Here is a 16,971-nt window from a genome sequence, read left to right on the forward strand (position 1 = left end):
TTAAGCCCCGCCCCCTTCACTCGGCCACGCCCCAATCCACCCCCTCCTCCCGGCTTTCTGCAGTTAGCCTCGGGCGGCGAAAGGAGCAGGCTCACCCCTGGCTTGCACACTAAAGTATTTTTCACGGGTTTCCCGCCCATGCATTTGGCGGTTCCGTGGACTTCCAACCCCCCCATTTCTGCGCACAGTGTTATGCCCCATAGTGGCCCCTGCGCACAGTAATATGCCCCATAGTGGCCCCTGCACACAGTATTATGCTCTATAGTGAAAAATGAAAAATTATTATACTCTGGGGTCTTTTCAGAGTATAATAATCGGAGACCCAGAGGCATACAAACACAAAACACACTGTTACTTACCTATCTCCCGGCTCCGCTGCATTCTCCGCCGCTGTAAGCCATCTTCCGTCACGTGACTGGGGGGCCTTCGTCACAACGCATATGGACGCAGGTCCCGGGTCATGTGACGTCACGCAAGTAGGCCCGAAGCCTGCCCGGATTGCAGAGAGGTAAGTAACAATGTTTTTTTATTTTCCTTACCTCTCCCAGGCCTCGGATCGTTATACTCGGGGATCCGAAAAGACCCCCCCCCCCCGAGTATAATAGTGCTTGTGGGGCCCACAACGTCACTGCCAGGATCGGTAAGTAAGTAGGGCCCATTACCGCCTATAAATAAAACCCCACAGCAGTAGCAGCTGTCGCCAGGCCCCTAATGTCCTGGGCCCCGTGGCAGCTGCTACCCCGGTAGTTACGCCACTGACTGCAATTTCCAAAACTGTTGCAGTTCTATATACTGCTGTTGGCTTTCCTGATCTGTGCCCCAGGTAAAGAGCTATTGGTCCCGGTACCGTAGCTCTTCACAGTCAGAAGGGCGTTCTTGACAGTCAGTCAGGGACGTCCTTCTCCACAGCAGCGCCTATAGCGCTGTACAGTGTGAGCGGGGAGGAACGCCCCCTCCCCTCCTGATAATACTCGTCTATGGACGAGCACTGTGAGCAGAGGGAGGGGGGCGTTCCTCCCCGCTCACACTGTACAGTGCGATAGGCGCTGCTTTGAAGAAGGACGTACTGACTGTCAGGAACGCCCTTCTGACTGTAAAGAGCTATGGTACCGGGACCGATAGCTCTTTACCCAGGGCACAGATTGGGAAAGCCAACAGTGCGCTGAATTCAGCGAACTGTTGGCTTTCCAGCAGTATATAGAACTGCCTGTGCCCTGGACCATGAAGGGTCCTCTTTAAACATAAGGAAACTTTTCCCTGACTATACAGGAGACTGGCTACCAGACTCCCACCTTGGCAACAATAACGGTTGGCACAGTACCTGCTCTGTAGGTTTGTTATGGAGAGGTCAGCTCTGTCAGTGTGGTGCCACACTCCTAGTCCTCACACACAGACTATTATCAGGCCTTGATTAGTCAGCTGACCTCCCTGGTGTGGGCCTTTACCAAACACCCTTTAGCTGCCTGGCTGGGACATGCCTGTCTTCCCCGACCACACCCTTCACTCTCTCACTATATATATATATATATATATATATATATATATATATATATATATATATATATTTAGTATATGTGTGTGCCAATCTCTGTGTATATGAATGTAGATAGATAGATAGATAGATAGATAGATAGATAGATATAGTAAGTATAAGTAAGTATAAGTATAGTCTGTATCAGTATGTGTATGTTAGTCTCTGTGTATATAGACACATTATATTGTATATATAAGTGTAGTCTGTATTAGTATGTGTGTGTGTCAGTCTCTGTGTATATGAGTATAGATAGATATGTATTATATATATAGCTATATATAAGTATAGTCTGTATTAGTACGTTTGTTAGTCTCTGTGTATATAGACACATTATATTGTATATACAAGTGTAGTCTGTATTAGTATGTGTGTGTGTCAGTCTGTGTGTATCTAGGTGTCAGCCTGTGTGTATAGCAGTGTAGCACGCCGCCTGTGCTTTGTGCCTGTCACTCTCCTCAGCTGGCTCCTGTCACTTTGTCTATAGAGGGGATGTGGCGCCTGCGCAGTGCCTCCTCCCTCCCTTCCACACACTGAGCTGGGTACCGAGCGAGGAGCGGCCGGAACTTCATTGGTGAGTGCCCGGTGTGGAGTGACTGTCTCTGCCGCACACTGTCCTCTGTGCTGCCGCACATAACGGGGCTGCTCTGCACCGGGGGCCGGGGATGCACCGCTGAGCTGCCGCCGGCACTGCTGACTACCTGGAGGAGATTTGTGGCTCAGAGATCCCGGTGCTCGGAAGTTCAGCGAACCTTGGGGAATAAGAGGAGCTTTGTGGGCATGGAGCCCCTGCCTCACCCGGCACCCCCAAGCCCGTCCGGGTGAAATCGGTGAGAGTTGGGTGACTTTGTGTGTTGTTGGTGTGTGTGTGTGTCTGTCTGTACAATCCTGGTGTTTCTACAACCTCACTGACCACAGACAATACATCAATTCCTAGGAATTGTTGGAAGATTTATGGGATTGTTTTAGGATTTAGTGTTTTAGTGTGACTTTGTGTTTGTCAGTGTAAGGAGTGGTAGGTGACAATTCACACATGGTGGCGGATGGATCATTTATATCATTGGATCCGTTTATGGGACTGTAAAATATCAACTGGATCACAAAGTGTTAATCCTATTCCTTCCCTCTATGACCGGATAAGACTATACTTATGTGCAGCCGGAGGATCTTGTGTTTCCGTGTATAGGGACGCGTATTTGGTTGGTGTTCGGAGGGCAGTATACAGCCTGGGTGCTGACAGATGCCTGTGTGTGTGTGGATGGAGTCTGCCCGCATCTCCTGGGTGGAGGACAAGGTGTCCCTGGTGTCTTCTGCTGTGCACAATTGTCTTCTACATTTAGGGTCAGGTCTGTGAGCAATGTACACGGCTGGGTGCTCCTATACTTGTCATTACGTACGGACATCTGCTTCCATCTCCTTTGGATTGTGACAATTTAGAGCCCAAATCAGTGATTATGGAGTCGGTCTGCCATATAATTACACAACCGTGTGCAAGAAAATGTACGTCCTAGTTGTCACTGACCCCATTCAGGGTGTTAGCAGCGTAGGAGATGACTGTTCGGGGTAATATTGCTTTTGGTTTAGTTGAGGTTTTTGTTTTGTCTCTGGAAGCCATCAAAGATTTGTTCTACCTCCGACAGAATGTGATGGGATCTACTCCTGACTATAGATGTGGACAGAACAATCAGCGTGTATGTGATTGCAGATATATATCAGCATCTGATCCATCAACAGAAGAATTGGGACCTTAAGATGGGTTCTTGGGTCATCAGTCATTAATATTACAGCCAAGAGTTGCCTTAAGACCCCAGCCCTACCATAAGGCAGTGCCCAAGTAGAATGATATTTTATATTATACATGTAACAAAGACCTCCAGATCTCCATCAATGTGACCTACTGCGATATTGCAGAAACACTGTATCAGATGATTGAAGTTTTCCGAAAGGTTTTAACTCTAGTTGTGAATTTTGTTGAGAGCTGTGTAATACTCTCACACCGACAGGGAGCAATAATAATTCCAGGCTGGTGCATGCTATGTATCTTCCTTGGGTTATATTCGCACATGGCCGTTCTCTTCAACTAAACAACATCCATCTCAATACATGAGTGACTGTGGTCGTTTCTCCTCCATGTGCGTAAGTTGTTGTATGCCGTATTCAGATGAGTGGGACATTGAGAGAAATATCTGCAACAAAGGGAACATCAAACTGTTGTATATTGTGCCTGGGCAATGAGTCTGACGCTTGTTTAGGACTATTGTGTTTTTTTCTTTGCGCTGCAAGCCATAGAAATATATTGACAGATGACCGTCGTAGGTGCACGTAATTTTTTTTTTTCCTCGATAATAAGTAGGTTATATAACTGTAGACTTTAATAGCCTTCATTTACAGAATACTGGGTAGGCTATGCAATCTGTGAGTTGGGAAAAAATGGTCTTAAACTAGATGTCCTATTCATACTTGTAACAAATAAATCTGAGATTACTTTTTGTTTTTTTGCACAGCGACAATCCCAGTGTCTTACTGTGCAGGGCCCCATTCGCTTAAATGAAGCTGTGTTGTAGTACTCCTACATATATAATATGTGTATATCCTACATGTATAAAGTCCTCACGTTTTTCTAGATCTCTGCTTGCTGTGATTCTATGTGCAGTTTCAGTGGCTATAAATCAGCCCATGGTCATGTGATGGACACGCAGGTGCACGGCTTGTTACAGTCGCAGCACAGTGATCAGATATCTGTCATGTAACAAGCCGTGCACCTATTTGTCCATCACAGGACCACAGACTGATCCGCTGGGACTAAATATAGAATGACAACAAGCAGAGGTCTAGAAAACCACGAGGAACTGATCCAGAAAGTAGATTGGAAAATTGTATAACCCTTCATTATACAAACCATAACATTTATTTGCCGAACCTAAACAACCCCTTTAAGTATCAGTGCCGAAGCCCCTTCTTTCTCAGTCTTAGAGTTCAGACCCCCGCTGATAATAAAGTTATGGCATGTCTTAGCAGTACGTGTTGCATTTTCGTATAGTGTGAAGTGTATGTGTTTGGATGTGAACAGTTGTGCTGTTTGTTTTTGTGCAACAGTAACAATTTTTCAGCTACGTATAAGTATTACCTGACCCCTATTTACAAAGGACTGAATTGCAGCGACACATGGTAGTAGCAGTCTTCTTAATATCCTTTGCCTTGGATTGTTCCTGTTCTCAGGGCTCCTGCTGACTGACTCTTGGTTTATAATAAAACCCTGTTATGTCTGTGGGTTGGGGATATGTGCACAGGCAATGAATGGTGATTGGGGGGGGGGGGGGGGGGGGGCGTTGGTTGGGGGCTGGAGCGGATACTGGCTGGCATGCCTAGATATAATCTCTACTATTTGATGTATCTATAGACTATACATACGTATCTGTATGTGCTGCCATGTGCCCCTCATTTTGGTTTCCACAGGAGGTACATTCATATCCCTGCACCCCCTTCTCTCAGGATCGTGAGAGTCTGACCACAATTTATCCTCTATCCTATAAATAGAGAATAAATATTTTTGTTGGTATAACCCCTATAAGAGCAATGCTTTAAAGGGGTTGACCAGTTATGTTTTTATTGATGACCTATTCTGAAAATGGGTCATCACTAGAAGATCAGAGGTCTGACATCCGGGGCCCCATCTGATCTGCTGTTCATGAGCGTGCCATGACCACTTCACTATATACATTGCAGCCATCTGATTGATAGTGGACGTGCAATGCATAACACTGAATGAGGCTATAAAACAAAAGGTATGCAATGTAAACAGAGGATAGGACACTGTGCAACCCCTTCATCTGATCAGCCTGGGTCCCAGGTGTTGGACCTCCGCTGGCCTTTTATTGATGACAACCCCTTTAATATGGAAGTACATTAGCTCTCATGCACTTCTATCATCCCTATTATGGCTTTGTACAAAACAGAGTTGTGAAGCAGCTGTTTGCATGAAGGCCGCATTTCCTTGTCTGACCTTTGGGGAAAAAAACTCTAGTAGCCTGTATGGAAAAGAAGAAACATTATATTAATGAAGAATTATTTTTTAGATTTCCCTTCTTGCATGCCAACACATCTATGGCAACCTCTATGGGCATGTGTGCTGCAGGATACCATACAGAACCTGTCGGCCTCCATGCCCAGTCGTATCCCATATGGTGTCTAGGATAAAGGCAGACAAACAGGGTTTTGGGGTCTCCTGTCACTTGTGTAGTTTTTCCTAAAAAAACTTGTCCATTTACTCTAATAATGGAGTCACTTACATGTATCATCACTACATTCACACATAGGAAGTTAACTCATTAGTGTGTATTTTTTATCTGATCTATAAATATATTGTATGTAATAATAAGCTTGATACAAATGAAGTGCAATATTCAGGATAATGGGGGACACTTCTTAAGAACAGCATTTAAGGCCGGGGCCCCGCGTGGAGTAAACGTTGCAGTTTGACTATGTTGGAAATAATCGCAGCGTTTTACAGTCACAGCAAAGTTTGTGGTAAAATTCATGCAGCGGACGTGCCGTGATTTCCGAAACCGTCACAGTTTTGGAAATCGCAGCATATCCATTCTACCTATGGAAACGCTGTTGGTTTCCCTATAGGAATAATTGAAGCAGAAAGTCCACAGAGAAAACCTCTGCAAACTTTCTGTGTAAAGCGTTGCATGAAAACCACGTGCCACGGGGGGCCTTAGTCTTATACTCTAAATCTATGGTTTGCTGAAGATAGATGCATCACAATTATTAAAGGGTACAGGTCTCTAAATTGCAGTGGATCTTGGAAAGCCCATAGCTCTAGTTTTTTGGCACTAGTAATGTGTTAGGCTGTGAAGGTCCTGTTCTGTCCGCCTGGCATGGCCTGAAATATAATTAACATTTGTTCCTGTTTCATGCGCTTTTGTGTCCTGCATGTATAAGAAATGTGATGTTGGGGGCCACACGGTGGCTCAGTGGTTAGCACTGCAGCCTTGCAGCACTGGAGTCCTGGTATTTGAATCCTGCCAAGGGCATAAAACAATCTGCAAGGAGTTTGTATGTTCTCCCCGTGTTTGCATGGATTTCCATCCCATATTCCAAAAAGACATACTGATAGGGAAAAATGTACATTGTGAGCTCTATATGAGGCTCGTCGTTACAGTATCCACTGAAAATTGGTTGAGTAAAAAGTCCTGTACAGAGGACCTTTTCCTCCACTGGTTTCAGTTTTATAACAGGCACCCAATTCTAGTCAATGGTGTCCATCTGGCACCTTGTGTAACCACTGTGTTAGCACTGTTTTTCCCCTGTTGGACCCAAAAATACGAGAGGCGATCCTAGTGTGAACCTAATGTAAGGTAAAACTAAAAAAAAACACTATAGGACAAGGGTACCCAAACCAAAAAAAAGAAAAAAACACTTTTGACTGCATTGGAAACGCGTTGCGTTTTTTTTTGAAGAATTTTCCAATGTGGATTTTCTGCCTCTAATATACCTGTATGGAAAATGTCAGTATTTCTATTGGTATAATTGACACATTGCAGTTTTTTTTTTTTTTTTTTTTGCAATGTATGGATGGTACTCGCCAGAATCTCCTCTACGTTGCAGGTACTGTAATATGCTGTCTTTTTGCAATATGGGACCACGGCCATTACTGCTAAAGTGCGGTGAAACCACTGGGCTAAAATCTTCCCCACTTGTTGCATTTTGTGTGGTAATGGGATGGCCTAGCATTATAGTTGGCCGTAACATATTATATAATTCTTCAGCGTTATATTCCTTTCAACCCTTAGTAAATTTAGTCATGGGTATAATTTACTGTGAAGTCATTACTTAAAGTGAGTGTCTATCAGATCTTGTGTTCTGAGTAATATACAGGAAAAGTTGCTGAATTTCACTAAATATAGCTTGTATCACTGTACCGGTTGCTAAGCAACAGCGGAAGTGATTGATTGGAAATCTTGGGTTGTCACCCACAAGTTGTTTCTCCTGTTACCTTGACACCTGTATGGTTACTGCTGATAGGGACATATGGATCCCTCCGTATGTTGTAGAGGTCCTAATTAAATAATTAATTAACAGGCCTAGATGGACTGCAGCCATCTTCTTTAGGCCTGGAGAACTGATTAAGACACAAGATGGCGGTGTATCAAAAGAGTTCTAATTTTATTGTAAGAAAAAGGTAGTTTAAATAAATTACAGACAAAGAGCTGGCTTGGCTATTCTAATCAGTACAACATGATTGGTTATAGAGATATAAGACAAGCCTGGCACATGACTATTGGCTGAGGCTCATTATAATCTGCATCTCATTATAGCTTTCCACACTGGGATGGACTTCCCCATGAAACAAAGAAGGATTCAAAATACATGTGTGAGCTAACATCCCAGACTGTCTATATGTATATATCATGGCAAAAGAGATAATTAGGTTGAAGCATGTCATCTTAACAATAAGCTACATAGACTCTGTCTATACACACTCTAAGTGACCTTCATATACCATAAAATATGACAGAGTGCCCAGATACCATAAGATTAATACTTTTGTTGGTTATGTGTCCATACATCATGTAAAGGAGATAAGAGATACAAAGTCAGATGCATCTTCTCAAAATGAGGCCCTTGAGAGATAAGGATTAGCAACCTATGCATTAACGTTCATTATCACATTCCTTAAAGTCTAACAAGGGGCCTCCTTGACTTAAGCAGAAAAATACATACTTATACAGTTTATATGTGAAAGAGTATCAAGATGGCTGCCAAAATACAAAGATGGAGGACTTAACTCTAACACTGCATAGCAACCAAACTAGAGGAAAAAGTTTACTTTAGGAAATTTTGGGATGACTACTGACTACAGTAAGGCTGAGTTCAGACGGAGTTTTTTCGGTCTGGAATTCGAGGCAGAGGCCGCCTCAGATTCATGACGTCCTTCACATTTATCTATTTTTAATTGTTAACCGTTTATTATCGCCATATCGCGGAGCACCTGCAGATGGTTCGTGGAGCTCTTGGTGCTCCCCGGAGCAGAGTTTGGGAAACGCTGATCTAAAGTGATTCCACATGTTACAGAGATCAGAGTTTTATTACAGGTTTGATGCTAGTGTAAGCGCCAATGAAAACATATTGTAATAACATCGGGGTACCTTTCACTAGATACGTATGCCCGCTGTAAGGACTGCATTATTTTGCTGATTGTTTCCCTTCTAAAGTCAGTGTGAAAATAAAAGTGTGATCGATAGGGGATTTTGACATTTTAAAAATCTGAAGAGTATCGTAAAAAGTGCAATCCCGTATCTAGACACCGCAACAACAAAAAGTGGCTAAAATACCTGAACCTAACACATCTATGAGATGCATTGTATCAGATAGGAACCACAAATGTGCTCACAATAAATAAAATAGAACCTCATAGATCTGCTGTTTTCTATCCCGCCAGGTATGTGCCCCGATGCTGGAGATATTGGTGCCGTTAGTTTCAGCATCGATATCTCCCCACAGTAAGAAAGGCGCGCATTGTGGCTTTCACACGCCTCACCCCATAGACTTGTATTGTTGGGGCGGGGACATTCCCTACTGCCCCATGATGACGCTAGACTGTAAGGTCCGCCCATCTGACTATGGGTAGATAGTGGTGCTGAAATTAACGGCATCGAGATCTCAGAGCACATACCGGGAAAGCTGACAGTGTGCACCTTCAGAAATATTGAGCCTATTACCGTATATACTCGAGTTTAAGCCGACCCGAATATAAGCCGAGGCCCCTAATTTTGCCCCCCAAAAACTGGGAGGGGGGGGGATGCAGCAGCTACTGGAAAATTTCAAAAGTTAAAATGGTCGGAGTTTTTGGGTGCAGTAGGTGCTGGGGAAGGGGAGGGGGTGTTTTGGTTGTCTGTCTGCCCCTTCCCTGAGCTTGAGGACTGTTCCCCCCCCCCCCCACACTTGGAATTCAGCCTGGCTGTATATAGGGTATCTGCAGTGCTCCTATTAACCCCTTCCCGACAGAACAGGAGCACTGCAGATACCCTATATTCAGTAGCCCGGGCACTGTTAGACACCCTATGTACAGGGATACCTAATGTGTTTGTGTTTCACAGTCATTTTCTACTTTTATATGTATTCTAGGGAAAGGAGGGATTTAGAACTTTTATTTTTTTTTAAATATTCTTTTTTTTTTTGCACTATTTTATGGGAGATTCTATACATTGATACCCCCCCCCCCCTCCTAAAAAAAAAAGAAATAAATAAATTATTTTTTTTTTTTTTTTTTTTTTTGCTGACTCGAGTATAAGCCGAGGGGGGGTTTTTCAGTACAGAAACTGTGCTGAAAAATTCGGCTTATACTCGAATATATATGGTACTTTATGTTATTATCCATGTTAGGGCTTAGTCACACATTAACGATTGATTCTATTTTACGTGGAAGTAGAACGGACGCGTGCTCTATTTTGGTCCATTTTACGTACCACAGAGCTCAATTAAAGTCTAAGGGTCATTGAAAATCACAAGCAGCACATGGGTGCTATTTGTGTGTTATCTGATAGAGATGAGCGAGTACTGTTCGGATCAGCCGATCCAAACAGCACGCTCGCATAGAAATGAATGGACGTAGCCGGCATGCGGGAGGTTAAGCGGCCGGCCGCCGTCAAAGCGGAAGTACCAGGTGCATCCATTCATTTCTATGGAGCGTGCTGTTCAGATTGGCTGATCCAAACAGTACTCGCTCATCTCTACTATCTGATTTTTTTTTTTTTTTTTTTTTAACAGACCCAAAAGTATAGGACAGTATAGTAAAACATTGACAGCACAGAACCCTACAATAAGTAGGATCGTGTCTGTGAATTAGGACTTACAGTGCTATCTATCTAACCATAAATGCATTGACAATCAAATTATGTATTTCATTATTTTGTGCTTGGTGACAGATCCTCTTTAAGTTAGCCAAACATGTAGACCGTACCCCTTTTCCCACCATGCAAGCAAATTGTCTCAAGGGCTTCTTAGACTTCTCCTTTTAGGCAACTTTTACATTTGCATCGCACAGTCAAAAATACCAGGCAGAACATTGGGAAATACAATGGACCTATTATAGTCAGTAAAGACCATGGGGCTCCATTTGTAGGACGTTCCACATCTTGCACTCACTGATTTTCCTTGTGCTGCTTCGGTGACTGAGAAGACGTGTAAAATCAATATTGCAGATGTGATCACGGCCTTAGAGCTGATTCTGGTGGCCATAATGCCTCTGACAGAATTGCCTACATTTGCTCTTTATGCATGAAAGACAGTTATAGCAATGGTTTCTCTGCATAAATAGCAACCTCTTAATTTTATGTCTGCCTGTGTATTATTTATTTGCATTACACCATATTGTGTATGACTCTTTGTCTAAAAATACTTCTAATTTTAGTGTGACCAATGGGCACCAAAAACATATGCCAGATTTTTCTGGCACACGTTAAATAATATATCTTCCCCTATGTGTTTTGGGCGGTCAAAGGCTACATTCGCCTCTTCCTTCAAAACAATAGTCCAGAACTGGACAGATCCCAGAAATGTGTCGGTTTTGGCCTTTGCAGCGGAAAATCTGTTTTATAACCCCAGAAAAAGTGAATGTCTTATCATGCGTTGCTGAAAAGTTGTTAAAAGTTTATCAAGAAATTAATGTATTTTTGAAAAATGCAGAATGGTAATTTTACCTGCAAAAATACTGGAAATTCCCAATTCTCCCTATAGACTTATATGAGGGAGGCAAAATGCAGTGGACACGGACTCTGTATTCCCCCATGCAGAACCGAACGATGGCGAGCCGACTGCTAGTGTAAGTGAATGCGCAAAACAGAAATCTAAATGAAATCAATATTTGGGGTGACCGCCCTTTACATCACTTCCTGCATTCTTCTTCCAAATTACGGTCACACCAAATATTGATTTAATTTAGATTTCTCTTTTTTTCATTCACTTCATTTTATTAATATTAATATATTCATAAATTATTTCTATTTATAAAAGCGTTCTTACTTTGCAGCATTTCCCTACCTGCCTAAAACTATGGCACGGCCTTGACTATTTTATTTTTGTGTGTATTTTGCATATTGCAGTGTCAGAGAGGGCTTCCTCCTGTTCGCTGTATATGACCCGCCAGTCTAGATCTATCCTGCTAGAGGGTCATCTTCATTTCTGTTCTGACAGCAGTTGTCACCGCCAGAATCTCATAAAACTGATAGATAAAAAGAGACACCAACTCGCTCAGTTCAATATCTTCACGCTGACTTCCACCTTCATCCTAAATAATAAGACTCTAGAGCAGGAAAGTGTCTTCGAAAGTGATCCAATAAATGCCTTATAGTATAGCGCTAGAGGGGGCATGCGTCTTCAGATTAGCCCATTTTTCTGACAGTAGGAATAAGACTGTGCCAGTGACTGTTTTCCGTCAGCCATGGGCTCTGCCTTTCGCCTGTATCTGATCTGACTCTTTGCATTGCTTTTGTACTAATAGAGAGTTTCCATTCAGTTTCAGGCACCCTGTGTTCACCCAGCTTCCGGCACATCTCTCCTGCCTCCGAAGAGGCTTCTAGGCAGAGATGACAGCCACAGCTGCCCAAAAGTGCCTGAAGAATGACAAGGTGGATGAAGCGCAAGCTTTGGCCAGGAGCTGTGCTGGAAGACCGGATTTCAAGCCCTGCGATGGACTATCCATCTGTGCCACCCACAGTCATGGCAAGTGCTTCAGACTCCATTGGTGCTGTCACTTGGGCTGGTGCCACTGTAAGTATTTTATGGAGCCGAATATGATGTGCACAGCTAAAAGTAAAATGCAGTTCTGTAAAGGGTAATGGGTGTTGCTTAGTATGGATTGAACATCCATACCAATGTCCACTCTCCATAATACCATAATGAAATCGATAGCGGTCTATGGTTGTTTGCGGTCAGCTTGTTTGTTTGCCTGTTTTATGCTGCAGACGGCTGTACAGGTTGTCACGGCCTGTTACTGTGCTCTGTCTTGGATTGCAATGAATTATCGAAGTTCCACCAAGGAGAAGCAGAATGAATGTCCTGCAGGTCGTGGAACAGACATTTTACTTGTGATGAATTACAATTGGCTACGGCAATATTAATGATCAGGGGAACCAGAAGTAAATTTTCTTTTGCTACCTTCTTAAGGCTGAAGCCCCACGTTGCGAAAATGTTGCATTTTACAGTACCTGCAAAGTGGGTAGGATTCGGCCTAATCCCATCCACGCAATGCAGAAAAAAATCTGCCCAAGTTTATGTAAATCGCAGTATGTCAATTTGACCTTTGGAACCGCGCTGTTTCGCTATATGGGGCCTTAACCGAAATGGGGTTTTCCCACAAACACCACTTCCCACCTATCTACATACCATACAAGTCACACAAATTACAAGTAATATGGGTTTTTTAGCTGTCAAAAAATAGAATCATTCTTTGTTTACAACCAGAAGCTGAAAGCCTTTGGGCTAGTTCACACGCAATTACGCGCGTGCATATTCCGCCACGGCTGCCGCGACGGGATGCTGGTGCAGTGCGCGGCTTTCCGCTCCGGATTAGGCCCAAATCAATGGGCATAGTCTGGAGGGTGCTGTTGCGAGGCGGACACTGTGGTTGATTCAGCCGTGGAATCAGCCTGAAGAGATGGCAGCTTGTTTCTTTTTTCCGCTAGCAGCATGTTGCAGCTAGCGGAAAAAAGATCGCTAGCGGTCTATATAGACCACCATTGTGAGGGGGCAGATTATGACGTGGATTCCGCACCAAAATCCGCCCCCTCTTGCCCCGTGTGAATGGGGCCTTTACGATCCTTTTATATTAGAGGGATTACTACAATTCTATTCAGTGTAGGGAATTTTTGGTGGACTCCTGACCTATATATTGTATCAGGAGGGATGCATGTTGCTGATGTGTATCCAAAAACAAGCTTTCAGTAGTTTGCGCCCCAGTTTTATCCATTATCTATTCTGCAGAATAAATGATGGCAGTGCACCTATTCATCATACATGCAGTGAGGTCTTATGGCACATACACTGAGTGTAGCCTTATGGGGGGGGGGGGTTTATATTGTGCACTGTGTACAATATGCCATCTTATGTTGGAATCCATTATAGCATTTAGTTAAGGAATACCGTCCATGTATAACTTCAATATAAAACGGTCAAAAAATGTGAACTGAGCCTTTTGCTTACACAAGGCTCATGCCAGTTTGGGGAAAGGGGCAGAATTTAGACACTGCCCCAGATTTACTTATGATTAGACAGCGACAACTTAGACACAGTCTGAAAATTCACCAGATTTATCACGGTGACTAAAAATGGATGATACATCTGGTGTATCATTAGACTGTCTAGTCTAGGTTTCTACCGCCTTTGAACACAGTTTGGCACATTGTGGCACTTCAAAGCCACACACCCTTTTTCTGACCTGAATTCACACCTACCTGTCTAGCAAGTCAAAAATGTTTTGTTGAGACAGGATTTGTCACATTGCGCCAAAGGTGCACCATTTTTGTTCCAGTGTCTAGTCATATCCACAATAGTAAATCTAGGCCATTGTGCATTTAGAGTAAGTTCACATGGGTCTTTTGGTTCTGGTCCAAAATAAGGGTAGCTGTGACTGGATGGCGGTGCAATGCTCCGGCATCTAGTGGCGCACTCCTCTCTGGATTAGGCTCAAATGAGGGAGTGAGTGTCTTCAGGCGGATGTCGCGAGGCAAATCCGCCTGAAAGAATGAGCATCTCGCTCCCATTGTTTTCAAAGGGAGCTGTCTTTTTGGTCAGGATTTTGAGGCGGATACGGCCTCAGAATCATGATCAAAAACCCTGTCTGAACTTACCCTTAGGGCTTATGCCGTGTGCACTGTTAATGTGCAAATAACTCGGCTATCACATTGATTCTTCATATTTACATGCACATGCTTGTGTACTATCATGGGGCCATGAACCTGGGGCTTACTGTAGTGAATGAATGGAGGCATGGGCAGCACACGGCTACCGTCCATGTGCCACTTGTCATGTTCAGCCATGGACCCATCACCTGCGCACTGTATGAGTTTTATATTAGAACTGTAGTGCTGAATGTTATAAGACAGAAATGACTTCTCAACTCTATGTGTTAACAATTTGTGTATATATGAGACGTATTTGCGCGCTCCTGCTTATCCCTGTACTACGTCCACACATGTGTTATGTCCCTTGTTAGGTATCTAGATAGGTTTATACCCAATGCCTGGTAAAACATGTGTATGTATATACAAACGTGTGTGTATATATAGAAAGCAAAATATCTTAATTCCACAGTAATAAAGGATTGCAGTGGAGGCTCTCAGATACTATGTAGTGATCAGGACTCCCACGCTACATATGGCTTGCTGTTCAGTGCTGAGTGACAAGCATGCCATATGTGCCCAGCTTTCAGAACAGCTAGGAAACACTGGGCGCATTACCAGAATCAATGCTTTAGTTTTACGCCGTTATACGGTATTTTAAAGCCATCTTTAAATGAGAAGGGGTTAACCCAGGACAGGCAGACTGTACGACGGAGAACATTATTCCGCACACCCATGAGAGCTTAGATTCCAGCGGTTAATAGGCTTTACAGATCAGGGGAGTTTTAGGTTTAATGGGAGTGAAAAAAAAAAAGTGAAATGTGACTGTCATTTCTGTTATTTCTTTTATGTTTCTTCCTCTAGTGTTGTGCTGTTTAATTGCCCATTGTCTTATCATCCAGTTCTTGAGCCTGAACCGGTTTCAGAAAATTGTTTTGGCTTTTAAAGAGGTTTTTTTTTTTTTTTTCCGTACACTCAAAGGATCTTTAATGCTGGAGCATTATTATGGCTGAGTGGGTTAACATAAATGGGAGGGTGCCAGGAAATTCCAGAGATGACAGAAAATCTTTAGCTGAAACAAATGGATTCTATTAGTCTCTCCCAGAATCCATCCATTTGCAGCTCTTAATGCTGCTTGTTAGAAGATCATATGTTTCCTAATGAACTTACTGGAAGACGATGCTGAACGTGTGGAATTGACATAGTCCAGCGGCGCTGCTTCCCAAATAGTAAAGTTGCATTATGTTTATGTAACTTCTTAAAATCAGTTTTATCAGTTGGACACGGTAAAAGCATCTCAGACTATGTTCACCGCTGTGCGTGTTGTGAATCCATCTAAAAAAAAGTAAAAAAAAATTCATAAAAAAAAAAAAGCGCAAATGGTTATACAACACATATATAATCCATCAATGGATTTACAACACCATAATCCGTCAATGGCTATATATCAAAAAAGTGTCCATTTTTGCAGATCCAGATTTTTTTTTCCCTCTTCAGTCTTCATTCTGAGCATGTGCAGAGAAGAATGAAGAAGAAAAAGTGGATTACAAAATCCTTGTAATCCAATTGTGTCCACTTTACACTGATCAAAATGTTAATTTAAAAAAAATGAAGAGTAATGGATACGTTGCTGTCTATAGTGTATCCTTATTTTTTGTCTCCTTCCAAAAGAATGTCAGAAATTGTTTGTTATCCTATCCCAAATCCTCCATTTTCCGACACCGTTATATCAGCAGTCTAGCCTCCACGTGAGCAAAAGTTCTCTAGTGTAGATCAACAAAAACAGCTAAGGGCAAGTTCACACCAGCGCCTGATCTCCGCTTTGTGGGTTTCCATCTTCTGCCGACAGGAGTTGTAAACCCGGCATTCAGTGTCTGGCCATGAGCGCCCGTGAGTTTCTTCTGGTCTCTGTGGCAAAACCGTTTTTGTTTTTTTAACCGGGCACAAAGTCCTGCATGTCCGACTTTGTGTCCGGTTAAAAAAAAAAAAAAAAAAGTTTTTGCCATGGAGACCAGAAGACTCTCACGGGCGGACACTTTGCAACAATTAATCAAGAGAAATATAGACTGAAGCTCTCCATACGATCCAAATCGAATGCCGCCTCAGGTTCCCGACCAAGAAACCCCATGCAACTTACCTTAACTCAGCATATAAAATGATATTTAGGAATTTATTTTCAGCAAACTTTAGATCATTTTCAGCAAAATCGTTGTAAATTGAGAATAACTATCCCCATAAATCAGATAATTTCTAGAGTGATTCCCTATTGAAAGTAAATACATTTGGAATTCACCCTTATTAAAATCTTTCTCCTCCTTTTCCACTGCCAGAGATACAAAGTCTGCTGAGTACGGATGGCTATAAACTTCTTGAAGTTCTTGATACTAATAACCTTTACTATCCAATTGAATGGTAGCAGAGCTGTATACTCCGGTGCCGCTGCTGTACATTGGATGGCACCTTCTGCTGGCCAGTACAGCTGAACATTGTAGGATCTGGGTGCCAGACCACTATCTGATACTATAGATTTTTTGTGACTAGGTCATCAGTAGCAAAAACATCACCGTGTCTGAACAACCCCTTTTATAAGCTAGG

General features: G+C 42.9%; 1 protein-coding gene across 2 annotated transcripts in view; it reads left to right on the forward strand.

Annotated features, from left to right (window-relative positions):
• Positions 1-2,019: 2,019 nt before the first annotated feature.
• The window catches only part of C8H3orf70 (chromosome 8 C3orf70 homolog), a 75,747-nt gene continuing 60,795 nt past the window's right edge, over positions 2,020-16,971 (forward strand). The window contains exons 1-2 of one of the 2 annotated variants that reach the window (XM_075284050.1): positions 2,020-2,105; positions 12,054-12,307. In XM_075284050.1, the coding sequence (XP_075140151.1) occupies positions 12,124-12,307 (184 nt within the window). In that variant the 5' untranslated portion in view covers positions 2,020-2,105; positions 12,054-12,123. Of the gene's footprint in view, positions 2,362-12,053; positions 12,308-16,971 lie in introns of both variants that reach the window. The other variant, XM_075284049.1, reaches the window with a different exon arrangement.

This window comes from Leptodactylus fuscus, chromosome 8 (assembly GCF_031893055.1).
Source record: "Leptodactylus fuscus isolate aLepFus1 chromosome 8, aLepFus1.hap2, whole genome shotgun sequence".
NCBI lineage: Eukaryota > Metazoa > Chordata > Amphibia > Anura > Leptodactylidae > Leptodactylus > Leptodactylus fuscus.